Consider the following 17448-nt stretch of genomic DNA (forward strand, 5'->3'; position numbering starts at 1 on the left):
AGAACTGGCCTGTTCTTTATGTTTTAAATGCTAAAGTGGCCAACAACACCAAGACATTTACAGACCTTAAACACAGCTTTTGTGTCCTGTGGGAGAGGGCACGTGTGCTCACTTCGTGGCTTCACTGTTTGAAAACCTCCAAAACAACTGGGTAGGTTGTCATCATATGGGGAGCCAGGCACTGGGCAAACATTTTGTGGTGACTGCAGGGTGTAGGGAGAGTAGGCATATGGATGAAGAGGGATCTCAGCAGAGAAATACTGAGATGGAAAAGCGGAAGCTCCAAAAGCCATATCGTCAGTATAGAGTTTCTGTCTAAATAAAAAGGGTAAATTTTAGTTGCAGATTTCATACCACAAACCAAGAAGCTTAATATTTTATAATAAAATTTAAACATACTATTTTTGAGGTCATTCATTCTAGCCCTGAAATACCTCTAATTAAAAACCAAATAAAACCTCTGAGCACTTCTTCTTAACCTGCTAAGAAAGATGCTGACCTAGTTTCATTTTTTTCATTACGCAGCTGGAACCTCCATAACAGGACCCTATTATAAGGAATATTAGAAAAGCCCAAGGATGCTCCAGCAGCTTTCCACTCTCATGCTGTCAAATATTCGGAAATGCCTCACTTGGCAACCCTGACCAAAATTTAAGCCATCTAGACCACTCTCTCGGCAGAGGGGGCTTTCACAGAGCACCCACTGCTCATCCAAATTCCACCCTGACAACCTCCAGGGCCTGCTCCCTGAGACCTCTGGGTGCCCGCAGACAGCCTGCCCAGCCCCTTTCCTGTTCCAAGCCCCCTGCCACATCCTGTGCTCTACTGACTCAGGGAGCTGGGAACACTATGCACAACGTGGTCCAGTAACTACATGTCCTGCTAGTAAGATGGAACTGTCTGTGAACACTTTCACTGCCTCAGCTTGCTCAAGTCGCAAGGCTAGAGCGAACTATAATTTAATACTGATTTTTTTTTTAAGCAAATTTAGTGTAAGGCCAGAGGTTTCAACCATTTTGCAATGAAGGTTGATACAATGATAAATGCTAAGAAACTAACTTAATACAAATCACAGTATTCTCATTCCCACAAATAAGCACCAGCAGGTGTTTCCATGACTTTCCAGGGCTTTGAATTATTTGTAGCAAATCAGTGAAATCCTGAAGTGTAGGGTCCACTGAAAGGCAGGAAGAGTCAAAGCTAAGGATAAGACACCCCATAAGATCTTCCAATTGTTCAAAAGTTAGGAGATACAAACTAGGCACCAACTACTAGAATTTGTATTTCTACTCTGCTACAAGTAAGAGTCTGCAATGAAGAAGGAAAGGAGTCACTATCAACAGGCTAAACCCTGTAACACACTGACACCTGCCAAGTCTCCCACGACCTCCTTCTAATCTCATTAACCTCTACTACATGCTATCTACTTCTATCACACCACTTGAAAAGCTCCACTAGCCTGGACTTGACAGCCTCTGCCCTCTCCTTGCTCTCACCCGTCTTCCAAAGGTTCCTCGGGGCGTGGTCCCCCCGACACTCTCCCCATCTCACTTGTCAGACTCACTCAGAGCCAGAACCTCTCCTCATTTTGCTCAGGACTTCACTTCAACATACTAGAATTCCAGCACTTTTATCACCTCTACGCCTCTATCTCCAACTTACAGGTCATTAAACCCATCTACCACGTATAGATCCAAAACATAACATATGATCCCCAAACCAGCCCCACTGCCAACTTATGCTCTCACAAACGATCCCAAATCTTTCCATGTATTCAAATGGAACTAGATAGGATGTTTCCTACCAAAACCCATATGAACCCTTTTCCCCTGCAGAAGGTCTTCCTGTATTTTCTTCTCTATTTCCAGTGCTTAACCAGTCCATTCTAAAGGAGATCAGTCCTGGGTGTTCATTGGAAGGACTGATGCTAAAGCTGAAACTACAATACTTTGGCCACCTCGTGCGAAGAGTTGACTCACTGGAAAAGACTCTGATGCTGGGAGGGATCAGGGGCAGGAGGAGAAGGGGACAACAGAGAATGAGATGGCTGGATGGCATCACCCACTCGATGGACGTGGGTTTGAGTGAACTCCGGGAGTTGGTGAGGGACAGGGAGGCCTGGTGTGCTGTGATTCATGGGGTCGCAAAGAGCTGGACACGACTGAGCAACTGAACTGAACTGAACTCAGTCAGAATCCTGCAGGCCCCCAGGAGTGTTCCTGATCATTGCTCACAGTGAACTTCCTGTGTGTGGAAAACTTCCTGGGTACCTGTGTCAAGAACTTTAGGAGTCTGTCTCTCTTGAGCCCCTTCACAGCCCAGTGAGGTCGATGCCACTAAGCCCCGTTTAGTAGAGAAGGGAATGGCAACCCACTCCAGTATTCTTGCCTGGAGAATCCCATGGAAAGGAGCCTGGCAGGCTACAGTCCATGGGGTCACAAGAGTCGGACACGACTTGGCAACTAAACCACCACCATCAACAAACCAATCAAAACTTTCAAGGCCCTCTCCTTTAAAGCTGAGCCAGAAACCAGGTGTGATTATCACGATCCCACCCAAAACATTCCCAAAGTTCTCTATTTCCTACCCAAAAAACCTAACTTTTCAGCTGTACCATGTAGGCCAATTGACTAGTGGCTCCCCCCAACAATGGGACCTTACTTTTCTGCTGTCTCCCAAACATATCTTGCATCCGGTCCCCTCTGCCCTGTCAGGAATCCAGTCACTCCTCCACCCACCCGCCTGACGTGAGCCACACTGTGAAGAACCACTAATTCACATGGTGCATGTGCGGGCTTAGTTGCTCAGTCGTGTCTGACTCTTGAGACTCCACGGAGCCCACCACGCTCTCTGTCCACGGGATTTTCCAGGCAAGAATACTGGAATGGTTGCCATTCCCTTCTCCAGGGGATCTTCCAGACCCAGGGACTGAATCCAGGTGTCCTGAATTGCAAGCAGATCCTTTACCACTGAGCCACCAGGGAAGCCCCAATTCTCAAAAATGAGAGTTTTAACCTAAAAGCAGCCACTGGCGCTACAATTTTCACAGTATTCTACAAGATGCCAAGAGCAAGAGCAGCTGAACTCAGGTCAGAAGAACTGAATGCTAATTCTGGTCCTGGGGCTACCTCATTGAGAAATTCTGGACAAGCACTGGTAGCCTCAGTTTCTCTTGTGTAGAAATAACACCACATCTCCCTGTCAAACTCATGGATTTTGGCAAGCATGAAATGAATGCATTCAGTAATTCCCAAACAGAACACGCACTTCCTCACACCTGTGTTAAATAGGATTTGTCACAAAGCACGTACTATGACAATCAACAAAATCATTTTGTGGGGAGGATGACTGGCAATAGAGAACTTACTTTGCATAACCTTTATTTGTTCATTGTATCAGTAAATACTCAGTACTTCCCAAACATGGCCATTCTACATACTAGGATACTTCTAATGATATTCGTCCTGCCTATAACATAAACTTGAAGGAGATTGGTAGTATGTTCCCTTCTATTTCCATCATAATTCACGAGACAGGCCTTCCCCCACTTAGGAACTAGTGCTTTTCCATATAGTAGCCTTTAGCTAACGAACTCCAAATGAATAGATGAAGTCCTTTGGCATGCACTGCTAGAAGAACTAGAGGTGGACATTCAGCAAATGGTCACTCACTTCCTTTAAGGACACAGAGAACTAGGCTGCTATAGGGGAAAAAGTAGAAAAGAGGACATGTTTGTTATAGAGAATTTCAGTCCTTTTTTCAAGGCAGTAAGAGATTTCCATTTAAACAAATCTGATTATAGCAAAACAATTCTTATCTTATAATAGAATAAACTAGATAATCACTTCTTCACTGTGTAATTTCTCACCACTTCATCCCCACTTTAAAGGCTCTCATTCTTTCTAAGCTTGCTCTTTGGTTTCATGACTCCATTGTCCTTAAACGTTTTCTTATCAGACACAGATACTGTCAGTCAACCTTTTCAGTGGTCATAAATATTAAAAAAAAAAAAAAGCTATAAGGGAATAAGGGGTTAAAAAAGCATAATTTTAAAATTCAGCATCAAGCATCCCTAAGCCTCTGATTAGTCTCAACATGTTACAGCTAGAACGCTGCTTTAGCTGTACAACTGTTTTCCACCTTTATTTTAGGTCACTAGAGTTTTACCCAGCAGATGGCTTAAGAGTTTTTATCACCAGAGTGAGATACAGCTTGTATTTTATCATGTGAGCTCACTCAAGGTAGGAAATGACTTAACTGAGACGCATGTCAACCTTCCTGTTACAAAGGAAGAAATTACAATGGAAAACCTGGCATTCCTACCAAAGACCTTCAAGCACATTCTGTCAGGACTTCAATTTCAGTCAAAAAATATAACTTTTCTTATTTCCTAAATATACCAGACAATCCAATGATTTTCTTATTTATTCCAACTTATTTTTGTGAACACAGCTCTAGAATTTATATGAAGTATAAACTATTTTCAAGCACACCATGCAGTTAGTGGGGGAGGAAAAGGTAACAAGTCTGACCCAAAACAACAGAACATAAAGATAAGGATTTTCACATCAGCATAAAGGTGATTCATGCCTTAAAAATAAATCTACAAGTAATCCACACAATCATGTGAAAGACTTAACAGTTTTCTAACTTCAGCTAATAAATGGAAACCATTTTGTAACTACCTGGACAATAAATCCTGTGGAGGAAAAACAACATTTAAAGGACAAAATAAGCCTTCTTTCAGCTCAAATCTAGAAGAATTTACAACCAAAAATTTGTAGGATCCACCTCCACAGGACAGTTATGAAGCAAAACAGTTAAAAGCAAACCTCAGCAATTTCCAAACACTTTATCTGCACAAAGAGGCAGCCCTGTTTGCTAGCCCCACTCCATCACTGAGCAGCGTTTTTCAATGCTATACCCTAAAACTAAGGAGCATGTTTATTTATTTATTTGGGCCTTCCTTTGCCCCATTTGCTCTCACCCACTTGTTCCTGCCATTTCATCACCCATAAATACATGATACAGTTTTAGACTGTAGGCACAATAGACTTGCATTCCCCACTAATAAATGCAATGCAGTCTCCATATTTTCTCTGGCCCAAATAATCAAATGAATATGGAGGAAAAAAAGGAGAGCTGAATCCTCAGTGTTTGGTTTGCTACACAGTTAAGTCGTGCTGTACATTTCCTTCTTGGATGAGGAGCATCTTCTCCAGTTGCTCTGAAAACCATAACGTGCTAGCTGCAGAGTATTTCAAGTCTAATTACCATTAAAGCAAAGCAACAAGGTCCCCACGTTAAGGCAAGACGTTCGGAAGAATACATACTCAGGCACTGCTAGTTCCTGGACAGGTGGATAGTACGGGGTGGCTGCACAGTTGGGGAAAATCCGCGCTTCTGAAGACTCTGACCATCCCACATTGAGCCCAGCAAATTTGGGAACAAACGGTTTGACATCTGCTGACAACTTGATGCCCTGAGGAGAAAAAGGGGGTTATGGCTACAAACTTTCTAAGATCAACCAAGCGGGGGAAAAACAACAAAAAGGGTCGCTCCCATCTCAAAGTCCCAGAAATGCTAATGCCAGTGCTGCAGTTCAAATATATCTGCCCAGCAAAGACAAGAATTTGTTAGCAATTTCTTCCCAAACCCTTTTTCACTAGAAAAGCCAGTCTATCAAATATTAAAAATGGAAAATAAGGACAACCATTTAAAGTGGGAATAAAAGTCAACCCAAACTGTAGAGTTAGAACTACAAGTGACATTTCCTTATCTTTAAGGTAGAATACAGTATTTTACCTCTTGGCTGAGTTAAAGGATAACAAACTATCAAACTTAACTGTAGCACTCAAAACGCACCTGCTCCTTAGCCTTTATTGGTTCTACTAAATTTCTCAAAAGAACTTAGAACAGCTGCTTTTCACTCAGCGAACCAATAAGACTGTTTTATTAAAAACCAAAAGTAAGCTTTGCCAGAAAATCTTTGTATCGCCACGAGCCCTTGAAATATGAATATAAAATATTTGTTGGATTTTTCTTTCCGTTTGTAGATATGTACTGAGAAATTTACTTTCAGCAGCAACTTATAATCATGTTCTTTCATTCGTGTGAAAGCCGGTTTTTGCGATTATCAGGGCTCCTGCTAGAGGTTACTCAAATAGTCGAGCAGAGACTTCCGCTTCAGAAAACGTATTCACAAGCTTTAAACAAGTGGTTCCTGCTCACGAGTGCGGTAAGAGCCACTGTCGCGCAGCTACTCCGCAGCCTCGGGACTAGTGTCAATATCCCGTCGACTGAGTCCTTCCTCATTTCGTCCCAGGGCCGTGTGGACGCGCCCTGGGCTGGGGGTCGCGGCCGCCCCGCCCGACACCCCCCGCCCTATCCCCAACCAGCCTCCGGCCCACGCTAAGCCAGTTCCCACCCCATCCGCGCTAGGCCAGCACTCTGGGAGGCCCAGGGCCGCCATCCTCACCTCGGCCGCGGGCTCCCGCCGCCCCTCCGATGCCATGGCGGGCGGCTGGGAAGAGGTCCGGCCGGGGAGGCCAGTAGCCACCCCGTCGGCTGGCTGGACCGAAACGCGACAGTCCCCCTCCCCGCCTTTCCACCTTCGGAGAGGACGCCAGGAAGTGCGTCACAAAAACGCGCCTCTGCCCGCCTTACTTCCGGTCGGAAATGCGTGGGGCGGTGGCTCTGCGCCTGCGCGAGGTAGCCGGCATGGTGAGTACTTGGAGAAGCTGCATCCTCGTGCGTGTAGTTTGGAGATAGCATGAGACTGTTTCTGCAAAGATAGCGCACAAACCGCGGGATGTGGTTACCCAGGCCCGCACGAGGGGTCGGTGCACGGGTTGGCGGGCACCTGGAGCGAAATAAGGGTCTGTGGGGAGTTGGGGACCTTAAGGAAACCGCACACCTTGTGGACCTAACAAAGGGAGAAAATCAACACGATTTGGCATCTTACATTTCCAGGAACCTAGAGCAGTTTGGAAGTAACCACGAAAAAGAATTTCAAAACTGCTCAGTTCAACAAAGGGCTGTTGACCACTAGGAAATGTGTTGGGAGAGGAAGAGATGGAAAAGCAGGGTGGAAGTAAGCAGTCCTAGGGCAGGTGGTGGTAGGTAGAATGGGAAATGCAGGGTGGTGCCTGGGAGACGGAGTGAGGGAGGGGGAGCGCAGATCCTAGAACTCTTGCTTACTTGGTGAAAAGTGGAAGCTGTTTGACCAGTTGAGGTTAATTAGGTTGAACATCCTAAACTGGAGGCTAATTGTAGCTTTCCTCTGTTGACTACCAGGTATTTCAAGCAGGCAATTCCAGCTCATCTCTTGGTGTTTTGTGCGCCTCCCACAGGTCAATTAAACACACATCCAAACCTCCAGAGTGGAATGAGGCTTGGGATCTGAGAGTAAGCAGTGCTGGAGATTGAGCATTATGCAGTATGCTGCTGCTGCTGCTAAATACAATCAAGTTTACATAGCAATTCTGACGTCTTTTTGTTGGCCTAACCCAGAACCTGTAGCCAATGGACCCATGGGGATGGGGTTAAGTTCTAGGCTCTTGCCCATCACCACACCGCCCTCAATATTTATCGTGCTTATTATCTGAAACCACTACCCTTTTCAAAGAGGTGCATACAGAGGACCAGCCTACTGGGGGTCTTATGCTTTTGGCAGCTTAGCTAAAAGGTTTCTTCAGCATTTGCAATGATGATAAAAAAAAGCCTGTGTTTGCATTAACTGAAATATTTCCTCAGCAGTTAAAGCAATATGACACAAAATGCACACCATGTTAGAAAACTGTACCCCCCTTTGGCACATAGAGAAGAGAAATGGGGTTAAGTGGTTTCTCCCAAGGCAGTACTTACATAAATAAGTAACCCAGAGTATTAAGTTGGGTTTCTTTTTGTTCAGTTGGAGATTCTAGACAATTCTCTAGGAACTAAACAACAGTGCTATAAAATCTACCGTGGCTCTATTAAACTTATCCCTGGTTCTTAGTATCTTCGTAAGTGAATTTAAATGGTACACCCTGAATCACACCAAGCTGATAGGTTTAAACCCACTTAACATTTTATTTCTTTGAAGTGAATTTATTTCCTCAGGACTATAAAACTCAAATCATCCAACATCCTCAACAATCACAAGTTAACCTTAAAAAAACAAATCTCAGTAACTTCAAAGAGTAATAAATGCAACATACAAACTTTATTTAACAAAAGTAACAGATAACGTCAAACAGGCACTTATATTAAAAAAAAAACTGACTAGGAGAAATTTTTATCTTAAAACACCTTACAGTAACCTACTTGCAGTTGCATTTAACTGAGCTCTGTTGCTGTGAAGAATACAGCTCATGCACAGGTATGGATGAACAATTTGTACATTTTTCAAGTATTCACTGAATACTACCTTATATACACATATACATTAAATTTGAGAAAGAATTAATTGATGATCCCCAGATAAGCTTCATTTTTGTTGATCTTTTGGAAGAGGCCGTCTAAAGAGAAGGATGTGTGGTTCTGTGGAAACAAAATGTTTTATATTAATATTTATATTAATGGTTAATTTTCATTCCTTCAACAAAAAATTAAAAGAATTCTCAATTGAACCAAAATAAAGTAAATCGACAGTCAACTGATGTTACTTATTAAGGTTACTGAAATTTTGCTTTTAAGTTACTTACTATCAACAATAAACAAGAAATCAACATTAACAATGAGAATATCCCCCCACTTAATTTTACACACTCTGGAGAAGAGGAAAGTAAAGAAGTTGTTTGAGAAGAAGGGTTTCTATCTTTAGAATCTCAGTTCCTATGAAAAGTAAAGAAAAAGGTTATCTGTTGTGGGAAAACACAGTTAACACCTCATTCAAAAACTGTAGGTCCCAGGGGCCATCCTGGCAGATTTTGTTTCAGTAGGTGGAGGACTGAGTAGGAACCTACAGGTAAGGTCCTCAGTTGCTTTGTATTATCTGGAGAAAGACCTTTTTAATATAATTACATGCTCCGATCCCAAGATAGTTACAAGTTTTAGTTTTTGCTGCCGATGCTTTTCTTTAAAAGTATAAATCGAGATAGCTTTAGCTTTACCTATTTCATATCATTAAGTTATGGCTCAGCTGATAAAGATCCGCCTGAAATGCAGGAGATCTGGGTTCAATTCCTGTCCTGGGTCAGGAAGATTCCCTGGAGAAGGAAATGGCAACCCACTCCAGTATTCTTGCCTGGGAAATCCCATGAACAGAGAAGCCTGGCACACTACAGTTCATGGGGTCGCAAAGAATCAGACACAACTGAGTGACTAAACCACCACACCTAATTCAGCTTCTATGCCTTCAAATTTTATTCAAAGCAATATAAATCCTTTAAGTTAGATTGATAACCCCAAAACACCACAGTTTCTTAGTCTAGTTTATTAATAGTCTACCAATAATCTAGAAAACTGTTCAAATCACTTCAAATTGCATCAGTTTCTATACACAGAACTTCTAGACACACAATCTTAAATTGTTAGTTTTCAAATAGACATCAGAATTCTAAGTATATTTACGGCAAAACACTTCAAGATACTACTAGCAATGACACACATTTTAAAATAAAACAGAATAACATGTTTGTTTTTTTACTTCATAGGTTATTTTTGCAGATAGAAGAATGCATTATTTTCACTTTGTAAACTATTGTTTATTAGAACCCTCTCTAGGAAGGAAATGTCATTCAAAAATAGTCAAGCTTAGCATTTACTTAGGGATATCATTGAAACATCAGTATTACTAACAGATTTTCAACAACCACTACTATTTTCAGTCAATTAATGCTTCTCTAAACAACAAAATTTACCTGGTTCATGAATCATGTAATGAACCCAGCCTAGACTCTGTTGGACACCAAGTCTCCTCCACTCCTCTTCAGACATCAGATGGGTTTTAGGTACTTGTTTGGAAAGTTCTCTGGGTAACATGACATGTCTGTTAAAAAAAATATAGCCAAATATTAGTACTCTATGTGGATATGCCTTTCCTACAATTATGGTCGCTTTACACATGCATATTTAGGACACTTTTTTTAAAAAAGCAACCCTGTTATGTTATCACTGGCATCAATCTTAAGAACTACTTCAGTAGTTTAATTCTGATTTTTGATGGCCTGTATTCAAATTAGAGATTACAATATGTAGTCCGAAAGTAGAAAGCATTTTATTTACGATTAACATTTTTCCCTAATAGAGACTGCTTGCTAATTGTCTCAATCTTCTTCAGGAATAGAACCTCAAAAACTAAGTGGGACACATGGTTATCCAATACACCCCAGCCTCCCCTGCAGCTACCTCTGGTCACATGACTAAATCAACCAATAAAAGCAGAAAATATGCAACTTATGGAAAGCATCCTGAAAAGAAAAGAGCATGCCAATTTTTGTTTTTCTTCTTCCTGTTGGTCATGAAGCAGATTGATGTGATCAGGGAGCAAGAGAAGTCACCTAAGACCACAGCTGCTGCTAAGTCACTTCAGTCGTGTCCGACTCTATGTGACCCCGTTAATGGCAGCCCACCAGGCTCCCCCGTCCCAGGGATTCTCCAGGCAAGAACACTGGAGTGGGTTGCCATTTCCTTCTCCAGTGCATGAAAGTGAAAAGTGAAAGTGAAGCCGCCCAGTCGTGTCCGACTCTTCACGACCCTGTGGACTGTAGCCTACCAGGTTCCTCCATCCATGGGATTTTCCAGGCAAGAGTACTGGAGTCGGTTGCCATTTCCTTCTCCACTAAGGCCACAGAAGTGATTATAAATTGAGAATGGTCCCTGATTGTAAGAGCTGCAAATAACCTGTTACCTGATTTCTATCTACTTGTTGATTAGTCTCGAGAAATGTACAGTGCTTTTGTACTCATCTTATGTACCCTACAAAATATAGCAATATTTTATGTTTAAGTGGAAGTTACATCCCTACGTTCTCCGTAAACCACGGAAATAGGCTAACCATCATCAAGGTTTGATTACAAGGGAAAAATCTGTAAGTAGCTTCAACCTCAGATGGAGAGTCTACATGTATTCCCCTCACCGCCCCCATGGGTATAACTCTATATTGGGCTTCCCTGGTGGCTCAGAAGGTAAAGAGTCTACCTGCAATGTGGAAGACCCAGGTTTGATCTTTGGGTCAGGAAGATCCCCTCCAGAATGGAATGGCAACCACTCCAGTATTCTTGCCTGGAGAATCCCATGAACAGAGGAGCCTGGTGGCCGACAGTCCATGGGGTCACAGAGTCGGACATGGACTGAACGACTAACACTTTCACACTTTCAAAACTATATATATTTCTAACTACATATAAGGAGAATTGTTCCCCAAAGTTAACACTTCAGTACCAAGTGCTTTTCATGAAGGGTGACGAGGTAAAGAAGGTAATAACAGTACAAACAACAAAGGAGCTACTAAGATAATGTTGCAGGGTACAATTAAATTTCCCTTCTCTGGAGATTACTGCCCTGTTTCATAAAAGTAAGTGGCTTGGTCAAGAAACAACAACACTAATTAATACTGGATTAGATATTAATCCAGATTTTAGTAAGATTGTGGTTATATTCTGTCCATTACTGCATATCCCCAGCTGAATTCTTGGTCAACATCACATAACTGAACATTATATCAACACATTACAGGATTAGAACTGTGTAGTATATAAAAATAAGACAACTGACTTCAAACAAAAAGACTTTTCCAATGCAATTAGGTATTACTAATCTGCAAGGCTGCCCAGAGAAATCATCGATTTTTCTCCAGAGAACACAGATTTACAAGATATTAGGGGTTGGGAAAAAAGGAGACCCACCCACTGTTACTGAATTTACGCTAACTCAAATAGCTTTCTTGGAAATCTGAAAGGATAGCAGACAGAAAAGGAGGTCACTGTTTGGCCCCGCCTACACCTTAGTAGTTTCCCAGGATGCAGCGTCCTAGTCACCACCCTGGAGGACTGGGCGGAGCTGGTGTTTGAAGCCACACCCTAGTTAAGTCTCCGGCAAGCGTTAATGCTAATAAGTGTTAGAGTTCCTTCCCTCCCACAATCCAATTTGCTAATCTAACACATTTAGGAACTACCCTCTAGTTCCATCACAGAATGATGCAGAAGCCAAAAAAAAAAAAAAGGCCTCAAGGCAAAAAATTATTTGGCCGATATAAACTAACAGAAAAAATGCCCCAAATCCGTTCGAGTTCTCAATTTAGTCTCAAAAGGAGGCCCCTTCAATATTGACCCAAGAGGGTTACCACGCACCAGCACCCGCTCAAAGTCGCCATACCCACTACACATTCAAATCCCAAGCAAGCTCGTTTCGGGGGGATTCCCCCCAAACTAATTTTTAGTGCCATCAACTTCAAAAGAGAAGTGTTTCTCTGGCGACATTACCTGACCAAAATCACCCTCCGACCGCCCCTCGCCCGCTGTGACTGGGGGCGGGGGTGGGGGCGTTTGCCCGAATGCCAGGTAGGCCGGGTTCTAGTAACAGCTGCGCTTTTACGCAGGCGCCGGACTCTCCGCGCCAGGCTTCTGCCACGCCGGGCCCGTTTAGGCCCACGGTCCCTTCCCTTTAAGGCGGCAACTCTGCACCAGAAGCGGCCCCTTCTGCGTTCCGGCTTCGTCCCCCTCACAGACAGGAACAAAGAGCGGAAGCCGGCCGGGCCGGCCCGCCAGACGAGGAGAGGCGCGCGTTCCCACCCCGGCGGCCCGAACCCAACACAACAGCGATTCCCGACCCTAACCCCAGCCCGAAGCGCTTCGACCCCGACTCTGGGTCCCAAGTTCTCTCCCCTGGCCGGAGTTCCAGCTCAGGCTCGCCCCGCGCCGCGGCAGAGGTAGGCTGTCCGGCCTGCTCACCGATATTCGTAGTGTTCATCGAAGTACTTGTCCGAGTAGTAGATCTGCTTATGGGCCATCCTGCAGGTGGGCGGTGGGCAGCAGCTGACTAGAGCAACACGGCGCGAAGACAGGGAGCAGGTGAGGGAACGTCCGCGTCAGGTGAAGGCAACGACTCGACTGAGACCAACCGACCGTATGCCGAACGAGCCAGGTTTGAATCCGACAGCCCGCCGCTGATTGGGTAACGGTGTCGACCAATCACCTTCCGCGCATCCTGCGCGGAAGGCTGCAACCGGCTCCCAGCCTATCGTCACCGCCTTTCGGTGTCGTTCGCACAAGATCAGCCAATCAGAGGCCTGTTGCGAGGTCGTTCCAGGAAAGAAGTGATGATTGGCGTGGCGTGGGGGCGGGGAGCTCCCTAACGAGAAGAGCATGGCCAGGGAAGGGCGGAACCGGGACGTTAGGGGCCTTAGAGCGCGTGCGCAGGAGTTTAGAAGGTTCCAGGTCCGCTGAGCCGTTTGGACAGCGAACCTGAGGGAGGGGTACGGTATCGCGAGGTTTGGCGAGGCCAGGGAGTGGGAGGGGGCTGCCTGTAGAGGTGTCGTCAGTTTGCCGGCGCACTCTTCGCCGCTGGTGCTACGTGTCTTCAATATGGGGGAGGTGAGGAAGGCCGGCAGCCCTAGACTGAGGGAAAGACTGAGGGAAAGGGGGAAGAGTGAGGGGAAGAGGCTTACCGGAGCGCGCCCAGCCGTTTTGTGGAGTAGGGATTCGGAAAGCCAAAGTTGTGCCGGGACGTGAGGAAGGCGTCAGGATACCCCGCCGCGGCGAGGCCGCACGGTATCTGGCACCTCGCCACAGAGTTCTGCGGGGGTGGCGGTGCGAGGCCGCTGCCCAGAGGCCTCTGGTAGGGGAAAATTGTTTTCCCACGCCGCTCGCACATTCTGACAGCTCTATAGATAGGCGTGTGTGCGTGCGTATGGGAAAATGAAAATTACTAAAATAATGATGTTTGGTAGAGGATACGGTATTAAAAGTGATTTGTAAAAATTCCTTTGGCTTGTTACGCTTGAATCCTAATTTAAAATTAAGGTGCTTGTAGGGAGCTGATCGCCGAAGAATCGATGCTTTTGAACTGAGGTGTTGGAGAAGACTTGAGAGTCCCTTATACTGCAAGGAGATCCAACCAGTCCATTCTAAAGGAGATCAATCCTGGATGTTCATTGGCGGGACTGATGCTGAAGCTGAAACTGCAATACTTTGGCCACCTCATGCGGCGAGTTGACTCACTGGAAAAGACTCTGCTGCTGGGAAAGGTTGGGGGCGGGAGTAGAAGGGAACGACAGAGAATGAGATGGATGGATGGCATCACCGACTCTGTGGACATGAGTTTGAGTGAACTCCGGGAGTTGGTGAGGGACGGGGTCGCGGAGAGTCGGACACGACTGAGCGACTGAACTGAACTGAACTGAACTGAGGGGGTTCCCCGGAGAAGGCAATGGCAAGCCATTCCAGTACTCTTGCCTAGAAAATCCCATGGATGGAGGAGCCTGGTAGGCTGCAGTCCGTGGGGTCGCTGAGGATCGGACATGACTGAGCAACTTCACTTTCACTTTTCACTTTCACACATTGGAGAAGGAAATGGCAACCCACTCCAGTGTTCTTGCCTGGAGAATCCCAGGGACGGGGGAGCCTGGTGGGCTTCCGTCTATGGGGTCGCACAGAGTCAGACACGACTGAAGTGACTTAGCAGCAGCAGGGGGTTCCCTGGTGGTCCAGTGGCTAGGCCTGTGCGCTTTCAATGTCGTGGACCCTAGCTAGATCCCTGGTAGGGAACTAAGATTTCACATAACCCCGTGGCCAAGAAGAAAGTGTTTTTCACTTTTTCCACAATGAGCGTGTGGGTTTTTTGTTTTTATTTTTTTGTAGTGCAGCACTATACCGGTAAGAGCTTCATTGTCCTGCCACTGCCTCCTTCCCACAGGATGGTCGCTTTTATCTTTTGACTCAGCCTAAGGATTCCCTCGCAGAAGGCAATGGCAAGCCACTCCAGTACTCTTGCCTAGAAAATCCCATGGATGGAGGAGCCTAGTAGGCTGCATTCCGTGGGGTCACTATGGGTCGGACACGACTGAGCGACTTCACTTTCACTTTTCACTTTCACACATTGGAGAAGGAAATGGCAACCCACTCCAGTGTTCTTGCCTGGAGAATCCCAGGGACGGAGGAGCCTGGTGGGCTTCCGTCTATGGGGTCACACAGAGTCGGACACGACTGAAGTGACTTAGCAGTAGCAGCAAGGATTCCCTGTTCCGAAAGTCGTCTTCACCTGTTCTCAGGAAGTCCCCACCGTCCCCATTCCTCTGTATCCTTGCCCAGCAGTTGCACTCTAGCTCGGGTACTGTGCCCCAACCCGCACTGTAACATAATTTCCAGTAAAACAGTGTGGCAGGCATGTCTGTTTTGTTTACCACTTTATACCCAGCCCGTAACGATTCCTTGTGCTCCACTCCCTAATTTTCAAGTAACAATTACTTTTCAAGTAATGTATGCCTAAATAATTAAACATAATAAAGTGCCGTAATAGTAAAGATGAGGATAAAGAGATTTCCTTGGCGATCCAATGATTAAGAGTCTGAGCTTCTGCTGTAGGGGATATGGGGTTGGATCCCTGGTGGGGGAGGTAAGATCCTGCCCATGCCAAACATCAGGGCCAAAAAAAAAAAAAAAAAAAATGTAAATAAACCGTTATGAGAGATGGTTAAGGAAATCACTAACTTTTTGGCGGAACTTAGGAAAGAAACTCTTACTAAGAGGTATGTAAGAGACTGCTGTGAAAAATCTCAAACAGAAAAGCAGAATAGGAATAAAATCAACTTCCATAGACCATTTGTTCACCTTCAGCTGTTACCGTTTGGCCCACCTGGTTTCAACTCTTCCCCTTTTCCCTATAGTATCGTTAAAGAGAGCCCAAATGTCATTTCGCTCTGAGATAATACATTTTTGTATATATCTGTACACAGTATAGAGTCTCAAGAAAATTTTAAAAAATATTTTAGCACCATGTCATTTCTACACTTGTGATTCCTCTTTTTTCTCTACTTGGTCTTTTTTTCTACTTGGTCTCTCTGTCTTTCCTTCATCTGCTTACCCCTGCCTGTCTTCCTGTACTGGCTTAAGAAGCCAGAGAAGGACTGAAGAGTCCTATGTCAATTAACCTAGAGCAGTAATTGAAAGTCCATCTGTATGGTAACAGGTGCATAAAGGTGAACAGGAAAAAACATTGAACTATATACTTTAAAAGGGTGAGCTGTATGTATAATATATGAATATTTCAGCTCAAATGTAAATTTTCAAGAAAGAAAAACCACTGGACATATATGGCTTTACAGAAAAGTTTTACCAAGCTTCCAAGTTTTACCAAGAGTTTATTTCATAGAATAAACTCTTCTGCTCTATAAGAGTTTATTAGGCAAGGATAATATTGATTAAAAAAAAAACATGAGAAAAGAAAGTAGACGTCCCTTTCACTCAAAGACATACATGTAAAAATTTCAAATAAAATGCTGGCCAACTGAATCCTATTGTATTTCTTAAAAGGATGATTTTACTATCTCCAAATGTAAGAATAGTTTAATATTAGAAAATCTGTTAATCTAATTCACCACATTAACAGTGTAAAGGAGAAAAACTGATCCTCCCATCGGATGCAGGAAAACACATTTGCTAAAATTAAATGCTTCTATAATCAGCAGTAAAGAACCTACCTGCAGTGCAGCAGGAGCCTCAGGTTCAATTCCTATGTGGAGAAGCCCTGAAGAAGGAAATGACAATCCTTTCCAGTATTCTTGCGTGGAAAATCCCGTTGACAGTCCAAGGAGTCACAAAAGAGCTGGACACGACTTCAAGACTCAATAGCAACAATGGATGCAGAAAAGAAATTGCTAAAATTAACTATTCCTATAATACAAACTCTTAGTAAACCTACCACTCACTGGTGATACCACTCTTAGCAATTAGAAGTAAGAGGAAGCTTTGTTAACCTTGTAAATCTAGCTATAAAAAACATAATTCTTATGAAAAAACATTGGAAGGATTCTCTTTAAAATGTTCTGTTATCTCCAGTTAGATTGAACAATGTTTGAAAATCAGCACAATTAAGAGAAGTTTAAGACAAATTAATTGGTAAGAGAGAAACAAAAATTGTTTGCAACTGATGTAATCACTGTATATATAAGATTAATATCCAAGGTCTATTGCAGTCTTGTACACCAGAAACGATAACTAGAAAACCTATTTTAAAATAATGTATCAGCATCAAATGTCACCTACCTAGGATTAAGCCTAACAAAGGATATGTAAAATTATGAAACTCCGAGAAACATAAATGAAGTCTTGAATAAATGGGCAAATATACTGTGTTCCTGCTTAGGAAGACTCAGTATGGTTAAGATATAAATTATTTCCAAATTGATTGTAGCGTTAGTCTAATTCCAATAAAAGTACCACATTCAAAGGACTTACTTGACTCTAAAATAATATGAATAAGGAAATGGCTAAGAATAGCAAAGACACTTAATGGACTTTAGCAGAT

The 17448-nt window shown here is 43.8% G+C and overlaps 2 protein-coding genes across 5 annotated transcripts in view; both read right to left on the reverse strand.

Moving 5' to 3' along the window:
- The window catches only part of SECISBP2 (SECIS binding protein 2), a 38701-nt gene extending 32080 nt beyond the window's left edge, over window positions 1-6621 (reverse strand). For all 4 annotated transcript variants that reach the window (XM_088838176.1, XM_088838174.1, XM_088838173.1 and 1 more), the window contains exons 1-3: window positions 6479-6621; window positions 5334-5482; window positions 66-315 (exon numbers count right to left, since the gene is read on the reverse strand). In XM_088838176.1, the coding sequence (XP_088694302.1) occupies window positions 66-315; window positions 5334-5482; window positions 6479-6514 (435 nt within the window). In that variant the 5' untranslated portion in view covers window positions 6515-6621. The remainder of the gene's footprint in view (window positions 1-65; window positions 316-5333; window positions 5483-6478) is intronic.
- Window positions 6622-8275: 1654 nt separating this feature from the next.
- Window positions 8276-13081, reverse strand: CKS2 (CDC28 protein kinase regulatory subunit 2). The gene is made up of 3 exons (XM_088838184.1): window positions 12876-13081; window positions 9846-9973; window positions 8276-8523 (listed from the first exon to the last, which is right to left on the reverse strand). The coding sequence occupies exons 1-3, from the start codon at window positions 12932-12934 to the stop codon at window positions 8471-8473; spliced, it is 240 nt and encodes a 79-aa protein (XP_088694310.1). The 5' UTR covers window positions 12935-13081; the 3' UTR covers window positions 8276-8470.
- Window positions 13082-17448: the final 4367 nt, after the last annotated feature.

Source organism: Moschus berezovskii, chromosome 7 (genome assembly GCF_049115385.1).
Source record: "Moschus berezovskii isolate FMDL1 chromosome 7, NW_MosBer_1.0, whole genome shotgun sequence".
Lineage (NCBI taxonomy): Eukaryota > Metazoa > Chordata > Mammalia > Artiodactyla > Moschidae > Moschus > Moschus berezovskii.